This window comes from Papilio xuthus, unplaced genomic scaffold (assembly GCF_000836235.2).
Source record: "Papilio xuthus unplaced genomic scaffold, Pxut_1.1 DF828142.1, whole genome shotgun sequence".
NCBI classification, from domain to species: domain Eukaryota; kingdom Metazoa; phylum Arthropoda; class Insecta; order Lepidoptera; family Papilionidae; genus Papilio; species Papilio xuthus.
The window spans coordinates 5,195,807-5,222,097 of record NW_013530507.1 but is presented as its reverse complement, the minus strand read 5'-3'; the positions used below and the strand labels follow the sequence as shown (position 1 = coordinate 5,222,097).

The 26,291-nt window shown below is 33.9% G+C and overlaps 2 protein-coding genes across 4 annotated transcripts in view; one reads left to right on the top strand and one right to left on the bottom strand.

Annotated features, from left to right (window-relative positions):
• Positions 1 to 307: 307 nt before the first annotated feature.
• Positions 308 to 7,132, bottom strand: LOC106114534 (nose resistant to fluoxetine protein 6-like). Of its 2 annotated transcripts, XM_013307782.1 has the most exons (13): positions 6,944 to 7,132; positions 6,372 to 6,511; positions 5,582 to 5,912; positions 5,375 to 5,480; positions 4,579 to 4,663; positions 4,093 to 4,256; positions 3,420 to 3,498; positions 3,208 to 3,311; positions 2,781 to 2,954; positions 2,272 to 2,422; positions 1,550 to 1,736; positions 1,052 to 1,194; positions 308 to 586 (listed from the first exon to the last, which is right to left on the bottom strand). In XM_013307782.1, exons 1-13 carry the CDS (start codon positions 7,059 to 7,061, stop codon positions 425 to 427), a joined length of 1,944 nt encoding a protein of 647 aa, XP_013163236.1. In that variant the 5' UTR covers positions 7,062 to 7,132; the 3' UTR covers positions 308 to 424. The 2 variants fall into 2 exon arrangements, with proteins under 2 accessions (XP_013163236.1, XP_013163237.1); XM_013307783.1 differs by lacking the exon at positions 6,944 to 7,132 and having other exon boundaries at positions 6,357 to 6,441.
• A 5,309-nt stretch (positions 7,133 to 12,441) lies between these two features.
• The window catches only part of Ptp36E (protein tyrosine phosphatase 36E), a 45,798-nt gene continuing 31,948 nt past the window's right edge, over positions 12,442 to 26,291 (top strand). For both annotated transcript variants that reach the window (XM_013307553.1, XM_013307552.1), the window contains exon 1: positions 12,442 to 12,593. The gene's annotated coding sequence lies outside the window, so the exon portion shown is untranslated. The remainder of the gene's footprint in view (positions 12,594 to 26,291) is intronic.

The following is a 26,291-nucleotide window of genomic DNA, read 5'->3' as shown; positions in this document are numbered from 1 at the left end:
TTATAATTTAATTGGGCGGCTTCTTTTTAATATTCATGATTCTTATCATTATCAATCAGCTCACAATACTGCCTTTGGATACATCTAGTCTCTCACAAATTGAGTCACGTACTATAGTAATGCTTCAACTCCTGACAGACCAAGAGTATTACACAGCCATGGTATTATACAGTTGTAGCCACCACTGTTGTATACTACTGTTATATATACTTCATACTAATATTATAAATGCGGATATTTAGATGGGTGGATGGATGGACTGATGATTGTTTGTAGTATACATATAATGTGTAGAAAAAAACAACTGTTTAAAAATATACGAAATTTTATTCACAATAAAGTGGTGAATAATTAATCATTAACCAACTGCTGAAAGCTATCACAACTACATCTGTAAAAAGGAGAACCGCTTTCAGGGTTATATCTAGTTAACCAGCGTCCTGGCACACTGATACTTACTTTCAACTTTTATTTCTCTTGTAGACGTTAGATGTTGAGCGAGTTGCGAAATTGGTGATTCGATCAATAACCAAAAAGGTATAGCAAACAGATAGCTTAAAGTGATTGTTCCGAGCGATGTTTTTATCTGAAATTCATTAAACTCGCGTAAAAATATGCAACATGTATGAAAATAGTATTTTAATAATTTTATATAAACCATAAGCAGTACTGTATTTATATTTTTTCATGTTACTGCTGCGGTCCGATTTATGTGATGTTAGCAGAAAATCCTGTTTTTACATGAACAATGGATGTAAGTCTAAGTTAAGTATTAAGTTAAGCCTGTCTTAGTTTTCTGATAGCTACATATGTGAGAGGAAGCAGGAATCATATGGTAAAAGTCACTTTCTAAGATCAAGAATTCTTTTTTTTCCAATCTTTATCTTCTTATTTCTATAAGTGATAGAAACCGAAACGCGTTTCGTCTAATAAGTGTACTCACACTGGCCCTCGCCAGAGGCCCAGTTTTAGTCCACCTTCCCACTGTTTTCTTACAAGCTATTGATCTTTCTTATAATATAAAAGAAAAGTTTTAAGGAGCATAACTTACAGCCTCGTATGTGGTCGAATGATTTAATGTAGTTCTAGAGTAAACACTAATTTGTATCAACATCACATGCACTATGTAGACGGCGTACGACAAGCGAACGATTGACGTCCAGAATCGCCATTCTAATATCGGTCTATAAACATCTGTAAATAAAGATATAAATAAGTAAGCCTTGTGATTATAAAAATTGTAAATGTAAGTGTATATGATGAGAACAACAAAGACATTACAATATTGTTTGACTACAATACCCTGTTTCGAAAGTAGTATACTACATAGCTTTGAGATGTAAATGGTCCGTACTTCTAAAATTTAGTTCCTCTATTATCCATTTCAAGATTATCAACACGTGTAAGAAAAATGTAAAGGCATTGCACGCAGCGCCGCGCCCCTCTCGCACGGCTCGTCTACTTATTTGTCTTTTTCGTATTAACGTGTAGAAGAGTATTTCTTTAAAACTATTATTAAAGCAATTGAATATTAATGAAGTAAACTTACTTTCGAGTTTAATTACCATCCCTAATATAAAAAAGAATATAAAAAATCCAAAGAGAGGTCTGTATATGCCGGAAAAAGCAGCTCTGACTTCGAGATGAGGTGTTACTCCGTCCATGTATAAGAACCCGCAACATAGTATCAATATAACCATCATAGGACATATTGCCCAGAACATATATTTGTATTTCTGGAAAAGAAATATTGTAACATCATTACATTTGTATGAAGTAATGTTATAAATATTATAAATGCGAATGTTTAGATGGATGTTTGATTGAAGATATCTGTAGAACGGCAAAACAGATCTTGATGAAATTTGGCACACATATAGAATTTAGTCTGGAAGAACACACAGGCTACTAATTATGTTTTTTTTAATTCCGCTCGGTCGGAGTCACGGGCGACAGCTAGTAATATAAATAAGCTTGACTGCTCTTATCCTGGACATTTGAGAGAAGAATGTGAAATGAATGTTTTGAAATTGTTGTTTAAATTTAACTTCGGTTATGGCTTTCGGGAACCCATTAAAGTAAAAAAAAAAATAATTCGAATGTTTAAATATTAGGGAACTATATTTATTTAATGTTTAAGCGTTGTTTTCGTACGGCTCCGTACATATCCTTAGTGGCCAGGCTTATATGTAAATTGCAGTAAAGCCGAGTGACGTGTTGCGTAGGCTAGTGAAAGCGCGAAGCACAATGACGGTGAATGGATTGGATTACCTTATATTTTTCAATATTTATCTGCTTCTTCTGCAATTTAAATACGATCAAACCGGCAATGAGCCCTAAAATGTAACATGGCATGTTTGTGTGGCCGCGTTTGTAAGAGTGGTTGAACGTGGAATCTTTGACAAAAAACTCAATTACAAGTCTGTAAAACAATTTTAAAAGAATTTTATTTAATTGTCGTTATAATTTTTGCATGTTTGTCATCTAACAACCTCCTAATAACATCAGAGGAAAATAACATTTTGATAAAGAATACCCTAAAGAATTTTACAAAGCTTGAGGTAACTTTTAAGTACAATTAGTTTGGGTGATTTTATAAAGAAGTCAATTCAAGCGCCCTGAGCCCAGAATTTTTATTCTCTTGATTTGACTACACTTTTTAATTCCGCGCTGACAAAGTCGTTAATGACCACTAGTATGAAATATACTTTATTTAGTCTTTAATTTTTTATGGTTAAGGTTAAATTGTAAAATTGTGTTATAATTTTAAAAGCACTTACTCTGGCGCGATAATAACGTGAGCGTACAAATTTTGAAAATACGTATGTAACGGTACTATGAAGAGAGAAAGTACGAACATAGACCAGAGCACAACCTGTCTCCTCTGATTGCTTCTTGTCAGTACCAACGTAAATGTTCCCAAAACAAACAACTGCATATCCGCTGCCACATACCTATAAAATATGAACCGTTATGAATGCTTTTAAACTATCTACTATCCTCGAATACCTTTTAACCTTCGTTTATAATGGTGCTCCGTTACTATACTAGTTCATTTTGATTTGCCAGTCACTTACGACCGCACTCATGGAGTTAGAATGGTTCGCTATTGGCGGAGTACGTCACGGAGGACATTGTCAGCATCAGGTAAAAGTGGCTTATATTAGGGTAAAAAAATTATATGTTTCTTATAAGTGTCATTCTCACCATGTATGCGCCATGCAGCGAGTGTTGTCAAAGTAGTTGTTTATGTAGAGCATGTTTTGCCAACCGTCCCGGCGGCAGTCGGCAATTTCGGGTCCTATAAATTTCTGTTAAAAAAAAAATAATTTTTCAAAAAAGTAAAGAAGCAGTAGTTTTTGTATTAATGTTTAAATAGCATTTTCAATTATTATTTTATCACTTAATAAATTACTCACATGCCACATCGGTCCTGATCCCGCAAATCTTAGCCATGACGCAGTAATGGCTAAAGTTATTGCGTAAATTGGAGTGAGTCTGTTCAACATAAATTAACTTGCTGTACTCTCAACTGTACAAAACAACAGCTTTTTGTTGAAATTAGCATTTTTACGAAAAGCCTACTACGTAGATAAATATAATTAGTACCTACTGTTTCTAATACAACATTTTATCCAGAACTCACTAAGCGAATCCATCAGCGCGGTATTAAAAAAAAATAGTAAGTAGTCTGTATGTTCCTCCAGATTATTATCTACGAGTATACCGAATTCCATCGAGATTCGTTGAACCATTCTGGAGATACCTTTAAACAAACATCCATCCATCCATCCATCCATCCAAGCATTCATCATTTATAATATTAGTAAGATAAGATTTATAATATTACTAAGATATCTAGTTAGAGTAAGATAGTAAGACCATTGGTTGTGACTTGTGTTTTTTTTATATTTATTACCACACAGCTACAAGAGAAAAAATACACACAGCACAGATTTATAACAAAAAATTGGCTATTTTTTTACTATAGTGAATGACTGTAAAGCAAACAGGGGCGCCACCTAGGCGTTAGGACAACGAAAAAAATGTGATTTAAAAGTCAGTAAATGTTTCAAAGTATTTTAAAGTCACCTTAACCATCTTAATAAAATTCTTTTGCATATTCTTTTCCAAATTGTATTTTCCTTAGATTTTAATTGGAGATTGTATGATGCCAAACATCCGGAAATTACGAAGAATGTCTGGACTATTACAGTTCCGTCAAAAAGCAAATGGTAGAATATATTACTATAGCCCTGAAACATAAAAAAAAAATAACAGAAAATGAGCAATAACTTTTGAAAAGGTCAATTATGTTTAACTTAATTATAATTATGCTCGATCCCATAGTTCATATTAAAATTAATTTATTGAAGCAGAAAAAAGTCCATGAGCCATAAATGTCATTGTTTAAAAACGTTCCCGCAGTGCAAATAAGCAGTCCTTTGTGCTTCTTCATACGGTCGCGGGCGCGTTTTCACATTGGCCGCCAAGCTTTTGCGCGATCGATTTCAAACTTCTGAAACTTGACATCGCTAGTAAAACGGAGCTCTCAAATAATATTTTAGATCTACTTACTCTTTCTAAGAACTGCTCATTATCTACAAAAAATGCGAAGGGAATTTGAGAGTGTAAAAGTACTATCAGGGTTGTTGTAATTACTCTGAAAAGTTAAGAAAAGTTCTACTATAAAAAATGCTGTAAATTTTCTTTCAACATATTTCTTCATAATAATGTAAAATTATTTCTTTTAATTTACTTCCGCAAATTACATCCAGTTGTCTTCTTCTGGTCGTGGTATTTTACAGGCCAGACGGACCATTTGAGCAACAATTGTTAACAATTGATTGCGGGCTCTACTATTAAAAGGAGTTTAAACAACTATATGCATAAAACTGAAATAAGATAGTACGGAAATGTCGGGTGAGAAATATTTTTTTTTACAAAAATTTGTAGTTCAAATTCATCATAGAATGGGGCAATGATTAATTAGCTTTATTTAGCTATAATTTTTGATGGTAGTAATAATTAATATAATTTTATTTAAATTTAATTATAGTTAAGTAGTTGATGAAATTATAATAGACTTAATGAACTATACTTATTATTATACAATAATTAATGAACTTAGCGTATTTAATAAAACTAATTAATTAAACTACCAAAATAATACTATAAACTATATACTAAAACTAAACCAAACTAAAAATAAAACTAAATAATATAAAAAATCGACCCCAAATCGCTGCGGTCGCACGGTAGGGTTCCCAAGAGGCTGGCGGCATTTCCCCGTTGGATGGCCAGGCTCAACCTTTGGCCGAAATGCGCGCCAGCCCTTGGATCCCCTAATAATTCCTTTAATTTATATACATACTTCATTCCGTTTAAACCTTTTAAACGTTCATTTTTTCTGTTATCAGTCGTTTCTATTAATTTGGACCAGTTCCGTTGGATTGAAAAGTATAGCAGCCACTTATTGCCTGTCAGACAAATATATCGTTTAAAGAGATGACCAATTTGGAGATGATGAAACAATCGACAAACGACGTCGTCGAAAATTATGTAACTAACAATTATTTACCTGAATAATTCTTCTTAACAATTAGTATATGGTAAACACTTCCAGACAAGTTTAATATTAATATACATAAAAGTATCACTGCGACAACTATGTCTATTGGCTCTATAGGATAATACTGGTCTTTAGTATGACACATCGTATCTTCTTTTATTCTAGTTTTCAACTTATATTGCTCCCAAAATGATGTATTCAAACATTGTTCAATAACTAAATTAAAATCTTTTGAACTTGTCGTGTTTGGTTTTAAATAGTCTTTGCACATTTTCGTCAAACAAATACCATAATGCAGCCGCGAATGATTGAAATGAGTTTCCTTCCGCTCGCTGTATTCCTGTAAGATTTACAACTTAAACGATTGATAAATCATTTAAAATACCTCTGGTTTTATTTTAGGGATAAGTAGTGTTATATGTGAACAAGTAACAGGCCAATAAATTTTTTGCGGGAATATTTGTAAGTACAGTTGCGTTCGATGGCGGTAGACGTACTTTCGGTTTACATGACGTAATATCCCTCGTTCTCTTTGAAAAAAAAAATACTAAATGTCGCCCGCGACTCCGCTCGCTTATGTGAAAATAATTGTTAATTAGTAGCCTATGTATTCTTATGTCGAATTTCAGCGTGATCCATGTAGCCGTTCTGGATATGCCTTCTAACAAACACCCAAACATTCGCATTAAGATATAATATACATAAATATACGTGCAATGTACACGTATCTATTGAATTCCTAATCGCCCCGTTTTTTTAGATGTTGTCTGACTAGTATTATTACCTAAATAAATCTTACACGTATCATTTTTAAGAGATCGTTGTCACTGTCTGCAACTAAATCTATTTCCGCAATACAATAGATTCCTCCGGTTTGGTCTATGCATAGCTCGTATCGGTCAAGATGGAACATTGGTGGCATTTTAACATATTCTGTTTCTGAAAAAAAAAACAAATGTAATACAACAATTAATAAAAATTATAGGTTATATATGTTATATAGATATAAAGAAACCATTTATATTTTTTGCCAGAGCGAAACATCTGTGACAATTGAATTAAAAAAGTGTTTATGTTCGTTACTTGCGTAGGAGAGGAGAAGCAGGGATTTTGGGATTTAATCACGATCTGGTCAATTCCAAAATATCTGTTTCGCCTTCTCTACTAATATGAAAAATAATTTTTATTTTTTAAATTCTATGCTGATTAGTCGTTCGCAACAGCTTATATTAATTAAAGACAGACAACATTTTCACATAAATCTGATCAGTAAAATTATAGTTATTTAAGTTTTAATTTTTGGAATAAATGGTATTCAACTAAATAATACTATACGAAAAATTTTTGTCTATGCATTTGTTATCTACTTACTGTTTAATTGGTAAATCACTGCCGATGCTCGGCAAAAGATGAAGAACAAAATTATTATTATCATATTTTTATTCATGTTAGCTTTAATTATATACGCATCACAACACAATTTGTGCATAAAATATATGCAGAACGACCACACGAAAGATTTACTAAACGACAAGTGATGTTGCAAAACGATATTGCATGTTAGACGCTAGAATTTAATTAAAATCCTTGATAACCTGATTTTAGTATTATATTTTTGTAGCTTAACAGACACCGAGCTTGGAGGAAAAAAATTAAGATCTACAGATATAAATAACATTTGAGTTTCAGTATCAAAATATATATATTTTTTATTTCGTGCACATAGTTGAACCGAGATGGTGCTCCAGTGCGTGGCCATGAGCCGAAAATTCATGCAGACCGTAAAGTGGAAAACTTGGACTATGCACTGCGGCATGACAGGTATAAGTTACTTCAGCTGATAATGATGGGAAAGGTTGAAGGCAATAGCCGCGCTGGACGTAGGAAAAAGTCGTGGCTACGCAATATTAGTTAGTGTACGGGGATTAGGTCAGCGGAGGAACTGTTTCGAATGCACTTGACAGGAACAAATATTCCAAGTTAGCGATCAACCTTCAAGACTGAAAAGGCACTAGAGGAAGAAGTTCATTCTTGCGCGAATTTCTGGAATTGAAACTCTTCTATAGACAGGATCTTAGGAATTTTTATGTCATTAAACAGAGTAACGGCCGTTTTGCAGAATTTTATTGTTACAGGTAGTGCTTGTCATATGGACCTTTTTTAAATTAAAAACGAACACGAATTTTTGAGTTATTAGCGTACCAAAATGTCGGTTAAGAAGGGACGATTTCGCTTGGCTGGCTTACGTAGGCTTAACTAGACGACTCGTATAAAAATGCTGTACGAATGAATTATAGCTTTTTAAATATCCTAAATTAAACGAACGCGATGACATATATCTTATTAATAGTGGTAGAGCCCGCTTTAACATCTCACGAAATGGCCGGTTCGCCCGGTGGAATACCACGTCCGCACAGAAGACAGGCGTCAAATGGGGGAAATTCCGCGTTTCGTTTGATGACTGTAGTACCGAAGGCCTAATTTTAGTCCCCTTTCACTTATTACCCTTTCTCTGATAAGAAAAGTACAGGAAGTGGAAGTGAATTTTCCGGATCACCATGTACGCGCGGGATATCATTAGTGTAGAGAGTAAATAGAACCGGCACCCTAATCCGCTAGTTGTAGGTGCCGTCACCTACAATTCAATCGCGCTCGGTAAATTTCGCCATGATTATCATAGACCTAGACACGTCCTTGACTTTCAAGATGATGCAACTACCATCGCTCAGCCTAGGGTTAAACAACTTTGCAGTCACACCGCAGTCGCTGCCGGCTACGGGAATCATTCTCGCGATATGGCCTCATAGCAGGCAGGTTTTCACCTGTCAACGATGGAAGCGTAGTTGGAGTTTCTTCCGACATTTCTTCTCCCAGCGCTAACACTTTCCGAAGTGGTAGGAATGATAGATGCATCAATATTAATAATAATCAGACAACAGGAACCGATCAAGCCGATGTTCGGCCCTCTCGGGCACCCTTGAATTGGAATGCTAAACGCGCATTGAATGACAGCCCAAGCCGAGGTCCCCTCTCGGGAGCCTTTGAGCCCCTTCACTCCATGGAACGTCTACCGAAGCGACCTAAGAGCTCAGCGGCCTCCCAATTCGGTAGTAATAACGGCCCTAGCCGAGGTTCCTAAGGGAGCACTCGAGCTTAGCCAGTCGAGGGAGCCATCTGCGCTTGCGCCACCTCAAGCCCGGTGAAGCTGTAAATGCCTTCTCAAGGCAAATCAGTCACAAAAAAAAATTTAGGTCGGGCGCGTGAAAAGACAATAAAATTGAGAATAGAATCTAACCGGTAGAGGGAATATATTTCCCACCATAGAAATATAATATATATGTTTTTACTTCTATTATATACCCTTAACCATTATCAAATTTATTTTTCCACCGTCCACTCCTTACGACCGTTAAAGGGTTAAAAAACGAATACGCCGCTTACGCTATTTTTACTAATTAATTGTTGTAGATGTTTTCTGCGTACTACGGAGGTCTCCGCGACGCAACCATATCTACATCCGGCTATGGTTTAAACTTTGTCTCGATTGCTTGGCCTTAAGTTGTCAGTCCAGATCTTGATTAGCACTTGTTTTTTTTGACGGTGCCAATCGAAGGTCGAAATGTACGTCACGTCAAAACAATGTAATCATTTATAAAATACTGTATTTATAATATTTTTATAGTTTTGCTTTTCGCTAGATAAAATTTAAAGACGTCATATAAAAACCGAAATTAGGCCTTGAAAGTTTTTGGAAATATGCATAAATTTACATGTTTAATAGTGCTTAATAATAATAATTTGAAATAATGTTAATAGGTTAAAATATTAAATGAGCCCATAATTATATTCAAATTCATTATACTATGCATTTTTTACTCTGATTCATGTATTCTATTTATATTTTATTGACCGCGACTCCGTCCGCGTGGTATTTAAAAGTAGAAGTAGCCAATTCTCAGACCTACTGAATATAAAACTTGGTACTGGGGTGCACCCGCCCAGAGATGCGAGCAGTATTCCATGTGGGGCCGAACTTGCGCCTTATATAGCTGAAGTCGGTGGCCCGGTTGGAAATACTGCTTCGCTCTATCAAACACCACACCCGATCAAAGGCCTTAGCCACGTCCAAACTAACAGCCAGGGCTCCCCCTTGCCATCGATTGTCTCCGACCATCGATGCGTGATATACGCAAGAAGATCACCAGCTGAGAGACGCTGTCGGTGTATGTTTACTATCATTGATAAATGAATTTTATATATAAGATATATAAACATTGTTCCTATAAGCGTTGACTTTTAATTACTTATATGCAATTTAAAATATTGAAAAAAACAATATTCAACTAACAACGGATACAGATTATCATTTGATGGCATTACAACATGGTTTATGTCAGAAGACAAAAGTGTATTTTAATGTAACTAATTTTTTTGAGGAGATTATTAAGGATTACTTTTACAAATTACCAAAATTTTTAAGAAGTAACATATTTTGAAGAGAGACTGGTATCGTATATTTAGCGCATTGTAGTATTAAACAAAAACATAAGTATTTATTTATTTTTAGTTACTAGGTAATTATGATTTTTATATTATATAATTTCCATTCTGGTAAAATAACATTAATCTGCATTAATCAGAAGCGGCGTTGACAAATAGGTTTATGGTAGTACGCTTCTAGAAATTTCAAACTGGGTCGCGGGATAGGATCACCTTTACTTACACTCTGACCTTTTATGATGATGTGGGGTCCAAATGATAACATGAGACGTTTACATTATGAATTAATAAAAGCATAACACACTGTAATGATAATATCTATATATATAAGAAAGTCGTATTAGTTACACTATTTATAACTCAAGAACGGCTTTACTGATATGGCTGAAAATTGGTGAGGAGGTAGCTTAGAGCCAGGAGACGGACATAGGATACTATTTTTTTTGCGAATTCATGCCTTGAAGAGCTGCTTTTTATTTAACTTGCTAATATTACAAATGCGAATGTTTAGTTGGATGGATGGATGGGTGGGCTGCTACACTAATTAAGTTTTTTATATATCCACGCGGACGGAGTCGCGGACGACAGCTAGTTTTTAAAATAAAGATCACAGGATGCCAAAGATGGACAACTCTTGCTTTTGTAAATGATAGTTGGAAATGGTTAAAATGTTCTAAATATAATTTATTGCCTTGGTGGGTATTTGGTTATCAAGACTGATTATCTAGGTAGAGCCCGGCTCTGCGAGCAGGAGCGATGACCTTTAGTCATAAATTGATATGATTTACGGTGTTTGCGATATCTCAATATATTTACTTTGCCTTTTATTTGACATATTGAAATTTAGCTAACCTTTTAATGAAATAAGAGTATGCCCAAGTTTTTGTACAGTTTTTTTCAATTATTAAATAAATGTCGTTTGTCGGTATTTAATAAATGTTTTATATCTGAAGAATACATTTATTCAATATTAATTTTATTAAATATAGTTGATAGCAACTTCGTCTTTATGGAATTATAAAAAGATATAGTAATGAATGTAGCTTCCCAACAGTAAAATAATTTTTCTAATCGGCTCAGTAGTTTCGGAGCTTATGTAATGCAAAAAAAAACAAAAAAATTTTACCTCTTTATAATATTGTTGTATCAATATTTTAAACACAATTTTTTTTTTGGTAATATACAACGTGATTTTTTTATTTCAAGCAGGTTAAATTTATTTGACTGTCATGGATAACTCTGTTAGAAGTTAACATAAAGAGAAAATAAAGTGTTCATAAAGATTCTTATATATTTATTACACACTAAATGATAACATAATTAATATCGCCTTGATTAGGTTTAACCTGTATTTAATTAAAGCAAATGTACTAAAAGTCTAACTGGAAATGTAATTTTCCAACGGAATTCATTTGAATGTCTTTGAAAGCGCCAAGACTTTTGCTCTATTGACTGCTGTAAAAGCTGTAAATTCTCAAAGCTCAGTTAATTTTCTTATGTTTGTGTAGACGTTTGAGTACTTTTTTCGTAGCCGTTCTTTTCGGTTTAATGTATGTTGTTCAAACGATAGGGAATTATTTTTTAACCGCATTAATATGGAGTAGTAATATATCTCAGCTCTTACTAATATTATAAATGCGATGCTATGTTTGGATGGATGGATGGATGGATGTTTGTTCGAAGGTATCTCCAGAACGGCTGCTTGGATCTTGTTAAAATTTGGCAAAGATAGAATATTATCTAGAAGAACACATAGGCTTCCATTTTTTTTCCTTCCGTGCGGATTGATTCGCGGGCGAAACCTAGTATTTTATATATAGGTCAAAGGGACGTCTATGGAGCTTAATCTATTTTAAACAATATTTACAAATATTTCAGTTTCAAATCCATAAAAGTATCAAAAGACTGTAATCGGCTTATCATCATTAACCAAGCTTTTAGTCAAATGTATCCGATTTCACTTCAACGTTTAATTAATAGGTTTTATTACGTGACAAATTTCATAAACCGGAGGGACCAACGCTTGAAACATCAATAAAATAATCATCAAATGCAAAATTTGAATGGTGAGGCCATCGCTGAGACGATTATTCGTTATGCTAAGTATCATACGAGGGTAGAACAGGAAAGCAGAACAATACACAGTGCAGTACTGCCATTGTTTGAACACAAACACCGACGAACAGAATATTACTGTTGAATAAAATATTGTGCCTCAAAATAATAGTAGTACTGCACTGTCTACTAACCTATTTCTCTGGTGCTGTCCTGGTGTGAAACTAGCATCAAATAAATTTTATTCTTGTGATAAGACGGGGGGCGGGCGGCGGCACACGGCGCCGGCGGGGCGCCCAGTCGCCGCCCAACCGTCGGACCGTCACGACGCGCCGCGAGCACCGTAGCTTCTCTAATTATACACGCCAGTGCTAGCCCACTACCTCTCATACCCGATGACCCACTGACAGTGAATTGTGTTCTCATACCGCTTGTTAAAAGTGACCACGTCCATGATCCGGCAAACGTGAGTATCGGAGACAAGATAATGCTCTATTTGGTTAAGATACGGCCATTTTATAATCGACAACCTTGCGTCGTTCGTCAGTATTTTGGTCATTGCATCCTCGAATGACGAATAATGTTGCTTTTCTTCTGCGTCGTATAAAGCTTTTTTATTTCAAATTTGCAACATATCAATGTATTCAGATAAAAATTAAAAAAAATCAGGTTTCACAACTAGTACCGATTTAGTTTTGGAATATCCAGACGGGTAGTTTACAGAAAAGAATAAAACACGCCCATAGTTCATCTCTAGACCCGATACAACTATATAGTTTACAATTAAAATTGTGGAATGAACTCGGCTCGTGGTAATTTCTAAGAGGAATTTGTGCAAAGCTTTTCTTTTTCATGATTCGATTTGTGTACCGAGAATAATGACTCACCAATCGGCATGTATGACGCGTAACCAAATTCTTTTCTCTGTGTTTTTTTTAAATTACCTACTTTACTTTTAGTTTTTAGTTACATTTGAAAAATCTTTCACCGGTGTATTTTATATTCTGAATATCGTCATGATTAGGATGGTATCTGGGTAGATATTTTGAATTACTAAAAATACTTTTTATAGTTATTCATGACGTAAAGTGAAAAAAATTGTCTTTACACGTAATAAATGGAAAAATAATTTTATGAAAAATTGCAGGCTATATTACGAATTTCTACTACGGAAAAACATATAAAAAGGTATTGTCATGACTCACTCTAAAAAAGTATAGGTTCGGTCCAGTGTTTCTTCGGAAATGTAAGTCTACCAACAATCTTTATCATAATCTGGAAATAATAATCTCAGCACGAATTTTTTACGTGTAACATAAAAAAACAGGTTAAATATACATATATTATTTGAAACACAAAATTATAACATCAAAGGTTCAAGATCAAAAGAGCTATAACTCGAACAATTGTGAAACCACCTTATCTTTGGCGATCAAGCAAAGTGGCAGTGAAAGGCGAAAAGGATCAGAGGTCCAGAGAAACCGGGTCACATAAACCCGCCGGGTTATGGCCGCTGTGGCCGGATATTGCTGGCCTTTGGCGGCGGTCGCGTGATTCCAAATGCCATCTCGTTTATGGCAAGCTCTCGCGGCCATCCGCCAATCGAAATGCTCGTTCGTTCTACGATTGTACACCCGTTGTGGAACATTGTGTCAGATGATATATGAAACGATTGAAAGCCGGAAATCAAACAATTTCCATGCAAAGTGATAAATGCAATGCTATTTATTTAAAATGAGAATTCAATTTGTGCTCACCGTTTTTGAATAGATACAATAGTTTGTGAGCTCTTGTCGCTGGTTAATATTTTGATTCATAATAACACACAATCAAACGTCAAACTTATACGAAACACTTCATCTATCGGTTATTTATCTATAAATGTTAGTCTCATAGGAAGGTTTAAGGTCTCCGACAGTTTTTCAAACTTCGTAACTGTAATACTGTGGACGCATCTCTCATCTCGCTGAAATTTAGCATAGATGTAGAAGATAGTCTGGAAGAACAAACAGGCTACATATTAAGTTTTATAAAACTCAGCCTTGCTGGGTTAAAAAGGGCAAGAATTCTTCTCCTTCGTCATTGCAGTCTTTTCAGACTAGTCGTGGTCATCAAGTATCAGTGACCCGCTTTACCAGGCGCCGACACTCCTCCATAGTCGCTGCCTTAGAATACATTACGTATAAAACAGAACTGATAAAAAAGCGTTTATTGGTATAAAGATGGTTCAACAGAGGTTTAGTTTGTCCCGATCAAACCAACCATTGCTTTAAATTCTTAGTTTGGGTGGTTTGAAAAACTAAATAAGCTTATATTATAAAATAAAGTGATAAAGACTAATTCTAGTCACGAGGTTTTTAAGAGGTTCTTTGTTAAACCGTAGAATTCTTTGAATAATACTAATGTCTTTCGTGTAAAATACATGGTAAAACTAAACAGTTAACTAAATGTAAATTTAGGAATAATTTCAAGACTTGTCCTCGAATCCCTTGTAGGTAGACCCTAAACTTGTAAGTTTACAGAAGGCTTCAATTTCTGTAAACCGGTGTCAGTCCTATCGAAGTTTACATTCAATTAGAAGATAGTTGAGTACACCTCGGTCCAGACCCTTTTCCATTTGGTTTTCAATTACAACAGATGTAATGTTTAACTCATCATGAAAATGGGTGGAGCATAGAAAAATTATGTAGTTGGCAGAATGGCATGACCTAGGAAAATCTTTTTGATTACTTTGTTCCTGTTTTATTTTAAATATTGCTTTTTGAGTTTAGTACAAATAAAAGTATAAGTTAAGTACTGTGGGCCAAGCATGAACGAGTGACAAGCGCCATCGTATCGCCATCGACAAAATTTGTATGAGAATTTGTGCAGTTCCCTGGTCGTAAAGTACACCAAAAATCTCATACTAATTTTGACATAATTGACGACAATACGATGGCGCCTGTTGCAAATATTCGTGCCAGGCCCACTGTGATAATGTTTACTACATTTTGCGCACGTACCAATAAAATCACTATTTTAAATTTCGAATTCAGTACCATAAAATCGCTTTGATGAGTTTTAAATAGTAAAGGAACATATGCCGCGAAGTCTGTAAGCTTTCATTTGTTATTTTCGTTTTACAGTACCATAAAATGTGAGTGCTCGTATCTTTTTAGGAGTTTCGTGCATCGCTACATCGTACAACGATGCTTTTGATTTTTGTACAACACTCGTACAGGCGATGTTCGAACCATTTGCTTGTGATACACTGCTAACGTTTTTATCGTAACAACCAAGTTACGTCTCCTGGCTTAATTCTGGTAATAAATCTTTAAATACATAGGAATATAAAAACCAATTGTTTATTTTTATAAAAGAAGATATACAGTCTTCAAGTGGGTCCAGCAAGAGTTAAGTAAACTGAGAGCCACTTAGCCCGGATGAGAGCAATCTAAGTTGCGTGATAAAATATTTAAGGCGGATAAGTACAACTTAAACGTCGACGACGTCCCGAGGACTATTAAAATAAGGTGAAGAGAAATGCAATATTGAAGATCTGAACGTTTTATGACAATACTAGCTGACGCCCGTGACTCTGCCCGCGCTGTATTAAAAAGACTTAATTAGTAGCCTATGTATTCTTCCACAATATGTTCTAGGTCTATGCCAAATTTCAGAGAGATTCATGCAGTTTTTCTGGAGATATCTGCTAACAAACATCCATCTATGCAAACATTCTCGGTTATAATATTAGCAAGATTGGATAGTCTTTTTCTGTCAGATGTCTAAATAGCAGGAATTAAAATATGACATTTGTTTAATTTCACGAATAATAAAGTATTTAATTATGATCAACGGCAGCCAAAAGGCTGTAGGTATATCTTTAAATGGAACACGTAAATAAATATTTACTTGACTATTTGTAGTCAAAATTTGTACTATGTGTACACGCTGCCTAACAAAGGGGAAAGTAAACTCCTTGATTATAGGAGTAGCTATTCAAACATCTCGTTTTACGTTTCATGGCGCTTATTTAGTCGCATGAGCTTGTCAAATCCGTATAAGTCATGTCTACATAGATTAACCTTGAATTTCTGAGACCAAATTCTCAGTTTAAAACGTATTGATATCCCATTTCAAAGATAATGGCAAGGATGACAATATGTTTGTTATGACCTACTATTAGCTTTCTCATCTACTATGTTTACATGTAAATGTATCTTGTACTAATCTTGTAACCTTTATTACTTTCCGTTATCACAGATGTTATAATAGATTTAAAATTGTCGTCTTCAATTTTATGGCTGTCCTGTTCAGACAATACAATCCAAGATGGCCGACCTGCGGTTGTTATATCGCGCATGCTTCCGGCAACTATGGAAATTTTTCGCAATAAAATCTATATTCTTCGTTGCAAGTCATAAAAGAGTATTTACAAGCCGTTTGTTCTATGGAATAATTTTAAATTGTTATTTTTAAACGTTAAACGGATATGCATCTTTCATCATGAAAGCATTCGAATGACGTCGGTTATTAAAGTCCGACGTATACGTTGGCAGAGTTATTAACGTAAAAAAATATACTAGCTTTAAGTCCAAAAACATTTAAAACAATTGGAAATTTTTCAGTTTTTTATGTACATTGATTTAGTTTTGAATTAGATATTGGAATACAACTTAAACACATCTTGATAGTTCTATTAAACGAGATATATGAATCAGAATGGTGTGGAATTTCGAGAGCTCTGATTACCACTCTAGGTCAAGGGCACGCTGAATTTATTACGAAGAAAGCACCACTGTTATAAGACTTCAACATAATTGTCTGTATTTCTTTCAGTGTTAAGAGTTGACTGTTTTAGGGATCCGCACCTCGAAAGGAAAAAAAAAACACAATATAGGATCACTTTGTTGTCCGTCCGCCTGTCTGTAGAGAACCTTTTTCTCAGATGAGTTAAGATATCAAGCTAGAATTTTTTAAACATGTTACATGTTTAAACAGTGAATACTCGCAGTAAACAACGATACAAGTTGCTTGTTTTAGCTTTATGCGGTGCGCGTGTTTAAGCTCAATCACATATCTAAAAATAAATAAGGAGAAAATTATGAATAGCCGTGTGGTGAATTCCTCTCGTTTTCCTCGTATTGAATGAAACATTCACACAGTTGCAACGTTTTATTATAAAAAAAAACAGCTTTTTATACATGTACGCGTGGCGTTTATTAAAAGAACTAGCTGCCGCCCGTGACTTTGTCCGGCTTAGTTAGTATGCTATGTGTTCTTCCAGACTATGTTCTATATCTGTGCCAAATTTCAACCATTCAGCCGTTCTGAAGATACCTTCAATCAAATATTTATCCATCCATTCATTCGCATTTATAATATTAGTAAGTAGTAAGATAAATATTCATTTGTAGATGTAAGCTATAACAATGCATTAGACATCAAGTGGCGTTCGATGTTCGATAAATATAGACAGCTCTGCCCACGCGGACGAGGTCGCTTTTTGATCCAAATAGCTTATTCATTTCATCTCTATTTTATTGTCTGCCAGTTATATCGGTTTTAACCGACACATTTTTATGAAAATATCAAACATTGTGCAATTTTTTCGATGTATTTTTGGCGAATTTTACCTAAGAAATAAATATTAAAGTTTGAAGCAACATTTGAATTGTTACCTTTTATTTACGTATTGGATGTTGTGTTTAGTTATTTATATTAAACATTAGTGATTTTTAAACATGTCAAGCAATTATGCTATTAATGTTTACACTTCTATATTTATATACAATCTTATCAAGTCCAAGATTCTATAAATAAAAATTGAAGAACATTTTTGTGGCAATATTTTGTAAATTTTTATTATCTGTTAAATTTCTCTACATTTTCATTTCAAGATACTTTTCGACTTGTATTCGCTGTAAAATTGATATTATAGGACATAATCTCAATGCTCCATATCTTTTCGAATAAAACAGGATTTTTCACAGGAAAAGTTGAGTACAGCTCGATTGCGTAAGTTGTATGAAGCCGGTATTCCTTTGAGGATCCTAAGAAGCATGTAACTTATAAAATAAGTTATGTTTTAATGTACCTTTATCTGGGCTGGCGGTGAATTTAGTCTCGTATAGCTGACAACTGGGACGTCGTTAATTTATTCTAAGTGGTGTCTTCGCAGCAAATTAAACTTTTAAATGTACCAGATACCGCCGACAGTATATTTTGCTACACGAATAAATAATTATTAGATTTTTCGGACTTTTAGTATTGTTGTAATGAAGTTCAAATTGTACATTGGAGAAAACATTATGTTCAGTAAAATAACCTAAGTTGTTAAGCATCATTTTTTTTTGTAATCTAACCCCTATTTGAGACTTGTTACTCGCTGATTGCTTACAATATTATAGTTTCAAGTTTCACGCATTTTCTTTAAAGGTAATGTTAAAAAGTCGCTTAACTCTTTAATATAATGATTAACAATTAGTTAGTGTTTCAATTAATTCAGTTAAGCCAAAAATATTTTTAAAAACTTAACTGCAATACAGCTGTACAGCTGTAGTACCTGAGCAGATTAAGTTAGGATTATGCAAAAGTGGTAAGTGTCGATATTCAGTATTCGAATATTCTCGGTATTAAGACCTAGTATGTTGTTATGACAATATTTGGTTTACCGATAAGTCAACAGTGCCTGACCTGGAAACGGATCATTCTCCCCGCACTCCGCAGAGTATTAAAAGTTAAATAAAACGGTTAAGATAAATAAAAGTATCGTGAATTCAATTTTAACTTTTATTTCCGTTACCATCCGATGTTCAAGCCGTGCGATTCTTTTCAAACAATTCAATATATTCTTAAAATTTCTAGTATAATATTAACATTAAAAACTGACTGATATTAATCTTATAGATAACGGAAATGAGAAAGTTAATAATAATTCGATTAACATTTTATTAATCTTACTAATATTATAAATGAAAAAGTTTCTATATATGGATGGATGGATGTTTGTGGATTATATCTCCAAAACAGCTACATGGACCTCGTTAAAATTTGGCATTGATGTATTATAGAATATAGTCTAAAAGAACACGTACGCTACTTACTCAGTTTTTTTACGCGCGGACGGCGCCGCGGACGACAGCTTGTATTAGTATATAACGTAAGAAATATGTATAAGTATAAATAAAGAAGGAAATATTGCTAAAATAGTTACCAAATTGTTTATGAATGTGTTACAAACTATGCATTCTTTGCATCTCTGCAGTTCGTTGCCTTTGCTTTGAATTTTTTAAAAACGCTAGCGTGTAATTTGTAACCTGGTTAAAATTTTCGCAGCATTTTCCTACAGCTCATTTGCAACGTGTTTTGAAAATGCTAAAAGATTTTTTTAGACTTTCTTTTAAATTTTTTAATGTATTAAAAGCATTTCCTTATAATAAGAGACTGAAAACTGTTTAGTTTTTACACTTTTTTATCACAAACAAAATTATGTCAATTGTAGGTCTTTGGAGCAAGGATCAAGTCCGCATATGGGTTGAAAAATTACGCGATAATCTGTGTATTGCTAAAGAGAATAGGTTTGCCACGACTTATGATGTATGGATAACTAGCAGTCGCCTAGCGACTTCGTCTGCGCGGAATTAAAAAAAAACTTAATGAGTAGCCTATGTGTTCTTTCTGAATATGTTCTACATGTGTGCCAAATTTCATCAAGATCTGTTGAGCCGTTCCGGGGATACTTTCAAACAATCATTCTTCCATCCATCTAAAATTAGCCTTTAGAATATTAGTGAGAAGTAAAATTTGATATATGAGTTTGAAAGATGATATTTTTGAGTTTTATTGTGAGATATTTTTTTTCGTCCAAATAATGTAATTATTATTGTTTGCCGAGTAATGGAATTATTTGGATTCAAACATTTCCACTTCTACAAGACTGGCAACTTCGTAAGTGTAATTCTTATTTCTTCTTCATCAAACACAAGTATTATATTTATACATATTAATGTCATATATCCAGTAAAGCTACATTTAACGTGCGATGTTTCGAACTCTAGTCATAACACACGCTTTACTCGAATTATTCTTTGCGAATACTTCGCGAGCGGAAGATAGTTAGCAAACTTTACGGTACCTTTATGATTCAAAGGAAAAGGAACTTAACTCACTCTCAAAGGACTGGGAAATTTTATTATCAACAAATTGTACTATAGAAATAATATATAGAAATATATCTTATAGTTGAATATATTGTTTGAATGCGCATAAAAATAGGTAATTCTCGAGATTTTTTTTTAGATTTGAAAAATTTTATTAATAATCTGTAAGCTAGGCTTACGAGGTGGGTTTACAATACGCAACATGACTCTACCAACGACTCTACCAACGTGAAGATAATCTGTTTTAATTAAAAGTCGTCGGAGCGCAGAATTCCGCGGGATCCACTAGTATAGAATAAATTATTACTGTTTTGTTTTTAATATCAGATAACAAATGCAGTTATTGATGTTAATAATAAAAGTACAATAGTTTGTGTTTCAGAAGAGAATAGAATCATCATATTCATTCATAACTATTTTTTACAAAAATAACACGAAAGTATTTTATATTGAAATGACACAGCAGTTCATTTTTACTATTCTGATATTTTAGAACAAAAGAACATTACTTAACAGTTTTTTTTAACGCACTACGAAAAGCTTAAATACATAAAAATAAAACCAAAGCCTTTTAGATAACTAACTTTATGAATTCTTTATGAAGCTTTTTTATTGACATCCCTGTGATTATTTTATAAAATTTTGTTTTCTTAACGTAAAAGAATGACTCAAATTGTCTCCGTAGCACAATACGTAGAGATAATACTACGATAGGCGGGTTCGTATAAGCTACGCTTATGTAGAATTATCTCCAGTATCCAAAGAATTCTTACAAAAAGGTTATTTACCTAATGAAGGACTCTTACTTTAAATATAAGGACATTGCATAAGGCATGTTTGACACAATAAAATCCTTATTGTCTTACTGTGTTTTCAGATAGTACTTATCAAAAAATAGTCGACGCTCGCAACCCCGTCCACGCAGAATTAAAAAAACTAATGAGTAGCATATACGTTCTATCAGACAATGTTCGACATCCAGGCCAAATTTCATCAAAATCCGTTCAGTCGTTCCGGAGATACATTCAAACAAACATCTATCCATCCATCTAAAAATTCGCATTTATAATATTAGAAGATTAAAAAATACAAAACAACCGTAATCCATTCTACTGCTCTGTGGCATATGACAATAAACATCTATCAAAAAATCCTGTATGCTACAAACGATTCAGGAATTTATTCAGATTCGTAAAAACAAATAACAATTACGTGAGACACGAATTCGAATTGCCTACAACGGTAATTTATTCCATGTTCTACGGCCCTCGAAATCGCAATTTACAATTGTAATTTAGGAATTAAACTTTACGAGTTAAAAGTGATTTCAATGAGTTATTAATCCATGAAAATACGCCTGCGCAATTCGTATCAAGAGGCGACCTCGTCATCACTTTCATAATTATTTGAAACTAGCTGTGCCCGCGATTTCGCTTGCGTTTAACACAGTCTTTGAGCTGCGCGCGGTACTCGACAGTACTTGGACATTGCAACATTACTTTATTTTTCAAAAATAAAAGATTTTTTTTGAACAATCATTGCCTAAGTTACGCCTTATAACATTAGCAACCTACTAATAAAAGTCCCGTCAAAATCGTTCCAGCAATTTCAGAGATTAGCCGAAACAAACAGACAGACAGACAAAAATTGTAAAAAAGTTATTTTGGTGTATGTGCCGTATATATATTCATATATTTACATCAATTAAAATTGTTATTTTAATATTACAAACAGACACTCCAATGTTATTTATATGTATAGGTTGCATAATTTTATATTGCGACGACATTGTTAATTAAAATTGAATTAAGATCACAGCGGCGTGGTGGTTTTTCGCATCAACTGTTCTTTATTGAAATCCTGATCCCGCTTACCATATGCCGGGATATTACTATTTCAATGTAAATTAATACAAGAATTTTCTGGTATTATTTAATAAAATTAATTATTTAACTCATTGCTAAAAGACGACACACAGCGACGCGACGAGACAGGGATTTCGGCATCCTCTGAATCGATGTTTTCTTACTAATGTTACTAATATTATAAATGCAAATGTTTTAATGTATGGATGGATGTTAGTTTAAAGGTATCTACAGAACGGCTGAACGGATCTCGATGATATTTGGCATACGTATAGAACATAGTCTGGTAGACTAATTATTTTTTCTTTTAATTTCGCGCGGACAGAGTCGCGGGCGATAGGTATTATGTTATAATAAGACTCGACAAAACTAACCGTGAAATTGTGTTATTGAATTACTCGTATTTGATCACTCCATCTTTGAAAACAAAAAACAGAAATGTCAATATGAATTGTACATACGATAACTTTGTTAAAAATCTAGGTTTTTCTGATTTAATCTCGATTCGTAACGTTAATTTAATCGCTATTATTATTAATCGAAAGGCAACAAAAGTAGATACGCTTTATAAATTGTTTAACCCATTTTCTAATACGATAAAACTCTGACATATTTATTAATAAAATACTTTGAGTTCATTTCACAAGTTACTCGCACGGAAGTTTCTCAAAGGCTTCCGCAAATTGTTTTATCGTACTTACACTGTACACGTTCAAATTTTGCAACTGTTCTCGAAGCTTTCGTAAGCAATGTACCAGGAAAACATAATTAATGTACTTCTATTTATTTATAATTTTCAATAAGTTGAAAGATAATTAAAGATATTTTAAAACATTCAAACATCTAAATTTTATTCAGATAATTGAACTACGAGTTAAAAATTAATATCTTAAAATAAATAACATTTTATAGATTTTTAAACTCAAAAAGTTCACAATGCATCTGCGGGTCTTCTGGCATGTCCATGGGGGTCGGATCAAATAAGTTTAGGCGATTCGTTGCTCATTTGCCCCCTTTGCCTATAAAAAAAAATACTAGAGAACCTAACGTATTAATAAACCATGCCTGTCTACTACCGAAATATATAGAAAACATAGTTATTTATGTTTCTAAAATAAGAATCAGAGGGATAGGAGAGGTCAGAAATGTTTCGACAGTGGAAACCCGCAATTAGTTACAAACATGATATTCATTGTGTCTCAATTAAACCCCGTACCACTAAAGGAGGTCGGGGTTCGGGAGCATAAACCGGCAATAATGACGTCATCGCTTCGCTCAACCGTGCGCTCATCGGCATGGACATAACATAACCATCGATGTATAACATTTTAACAATATCAACACCTTTGCTAATTAAATATAACAACTCCTAATATATATATTTACAAACTCATACAGTTAAATTAAAAAAAATCTTATCTTATATATAAATCCTAGTGTCACAATTTTCGTTCCCATACTCCTCTGAAACGGCTTGACCGATTCTCATGAAATTTTGTGAGCATATCGAGTAGGTCTGAGAATCGGCCAATATCTATTTTTAAACCCGCGCGGACGGAGTCGCAGGCGACAGCTAGTCTTATGTATAAAAAAAAACAGTTGTCTCAGATATTTGAAGGTATATAATGTTAGTAAGAATATCCGACACTGTGTCGGTGTACTGGCATAACACTAGCCTTACTAAAATTTCGAAGTTTATGTCCCCTCACTAATCATTCTGACATTATGTACTATTATATATATATATATATATATCAATCAGCTGTGAATTCACTTCGTTCTTATAAATCCTGACACAATCCATCCATACTTAATTCAGCCATCCTTAACTAATCTATCGTATTCGTTATTCGTAATCGTCATCTAAATTTATATTACTGTTAAAAACCTAGAGCAATAAAAATAAATTCTTTTACTCCTTTACATTTTATTCATTTAAATTTCATAGTAACCAGTCCACGAGGCGAGAGAGAGAGAGAGAGACCTTTTACGCGTAACAGAATTCAAAACTCATCATTTGTTACAGTATAACGATCTAAAATATTACTCGACAATTTATCCATAATGAGGGAAATTAGTCAGGAGTGAGAGAGCAATAATCCCGCTTTGTAGAACAGTATTTCATAATATTAATTAACAATAAATAAAGTAGTTCAATAAACAATAATACATTTGTATTATTTCATATTTTCATGTTTAAAATCTAAGTTTTGTAGATAATTAAGTTCATACTTAAGTAGTAGTAAATAGTAGTTCATACATAATTAAGTACATAAAAGCGTCAATAGCCTAATGGTTAAGGATACGGATTTCCGATGACGAGGTCGGTGGTTCGAATCCCGCCATTCGCCTATTGTCGTAAACCATATCCTAGCACAAGCCTAGAGCTTGGTTGGAATGGTAAAAGAAATATTAGTAAATTTCCAAAAAAATCTGCTAATATTTTTTATTAAAAAAAAAAATAATAATAATACTTATAAAAAAAAATTTGGAAGAGAAAGAAACCTTTGACGATTTTTTTTGTATAATAAGTTCGTCGACATATGCTTGTGTTTTTACAGATTTTATTTCAACTTTGTTAGAATGTTTCAAGGAAGCTAGGGAATGTTTGTGTAAAATGACAATACATAACATTATGTATGTTAAATATGTATATTGACTGTTTTATAGATAACAAAAACGTCAATTTGTTCAATACAGCAAGCTGCGGCACATTCAACAATTAATCTTAATTAACAACACGCTGTATGCTCGTGAAAATCAGCTTTGGTCATGTGTTGCATAACCGTGTAGTAAATTCATAAATGTAATGATGTAGTTTATTAAAGGAATTGCTGTGAGTAATAATTAACTTAACTAGTAGTTGAAAGTTCGAGTTAAAAAACTACTATGAAGTAAGAGCATATGAAGACACAACATTTTGACTCTACTCTTGACTTGACTCTCTATACTTAGCTAATGAACTAATGACCAATGGATCTGAAGAAGATTTAGAGTAATAAAAGCAGGGCTATCTTAACCGTTTTGGGCGTCCGGATACGAAAATTAATGTGGCGCTCCTAAAAGTAGTACGGCCATGGGCAGGCGACCACAGGGCCCGCCGCCCAGACGCCCTATACCTTTTGCACCGACGGATCAAGGAGACCCTGTCTAGAATCCCTATGTACAATAGTTAACATTTATAGGTTTTCGGTGGTGAATATTTTGTTCATCGTTTAAATTATACGCAATTGCATATGCGTTGCCTACCTTTAATCGACGGAGGAGAGGATGCACAGAAAGAAAACATTTTCCCTTTCCATGCATCCTCTGCGGAATGTCCACTTCCCATCCTTTCCTTATTAGAGAAAAAGGGTAGGAAAGGAAAGAGGACTAAATTAGGCCTCCGGGACGCACACTCATCAGATGAAACGCGGAATTGTTTCCACTTCACGCCTGTCTTCTGTGTGGTCGTGGTATTTCACCGCGCGAACCGGGCCAATACGTGCGAAGATGTTAAAGCGGGCTCTACCACTGTTAATTCATGGTACTGAACTTCTTCTTTATTTAAACGATTATTCACAACTGAAATCTATTTAATTCTATTTTAATTTCTCTCAATACATGTGCATTCGTTTACTAGATACCTCGCAACACTCGTTCCATAGAATAAAAATGAGGTCGAATAAAAATTTGCATACAGTGGAATGGGCGACCGATATTGGATTATGCGTCAGTAACTTGTGATGTTGGCACTGACTGTAGCTGTAATATCCTATAGTATATACATTTTAATAGTTGTTTGAGATTTAATTAATGTAAATGATTTGTCGATACATGACAAATATCATTCTTTCTTACACAAAACAAGGGATAATCATACTAATATTATAAATGCAAATGTTTGGATTCGATGGATGTTTGTTTGAAGGTATCTTAACGGCTCAACAGATCTTGATGAAATTAGGCTCAGATGTAGAACAATGTAGATGTCTGGAAGAACATATAGGTCTCATTTAGTTTTTTTTTTAATTCCACGCGGATGGAGTTGCGACAGCTAGTATTAAATACATTTTTGGTATAAGGATTTATTATTCTAATTACGATTTTGCTTAAGATAACCATAAAATGGTATGTCGTATGTATAACGAATATGAAATGAGAAGAACATCAAAA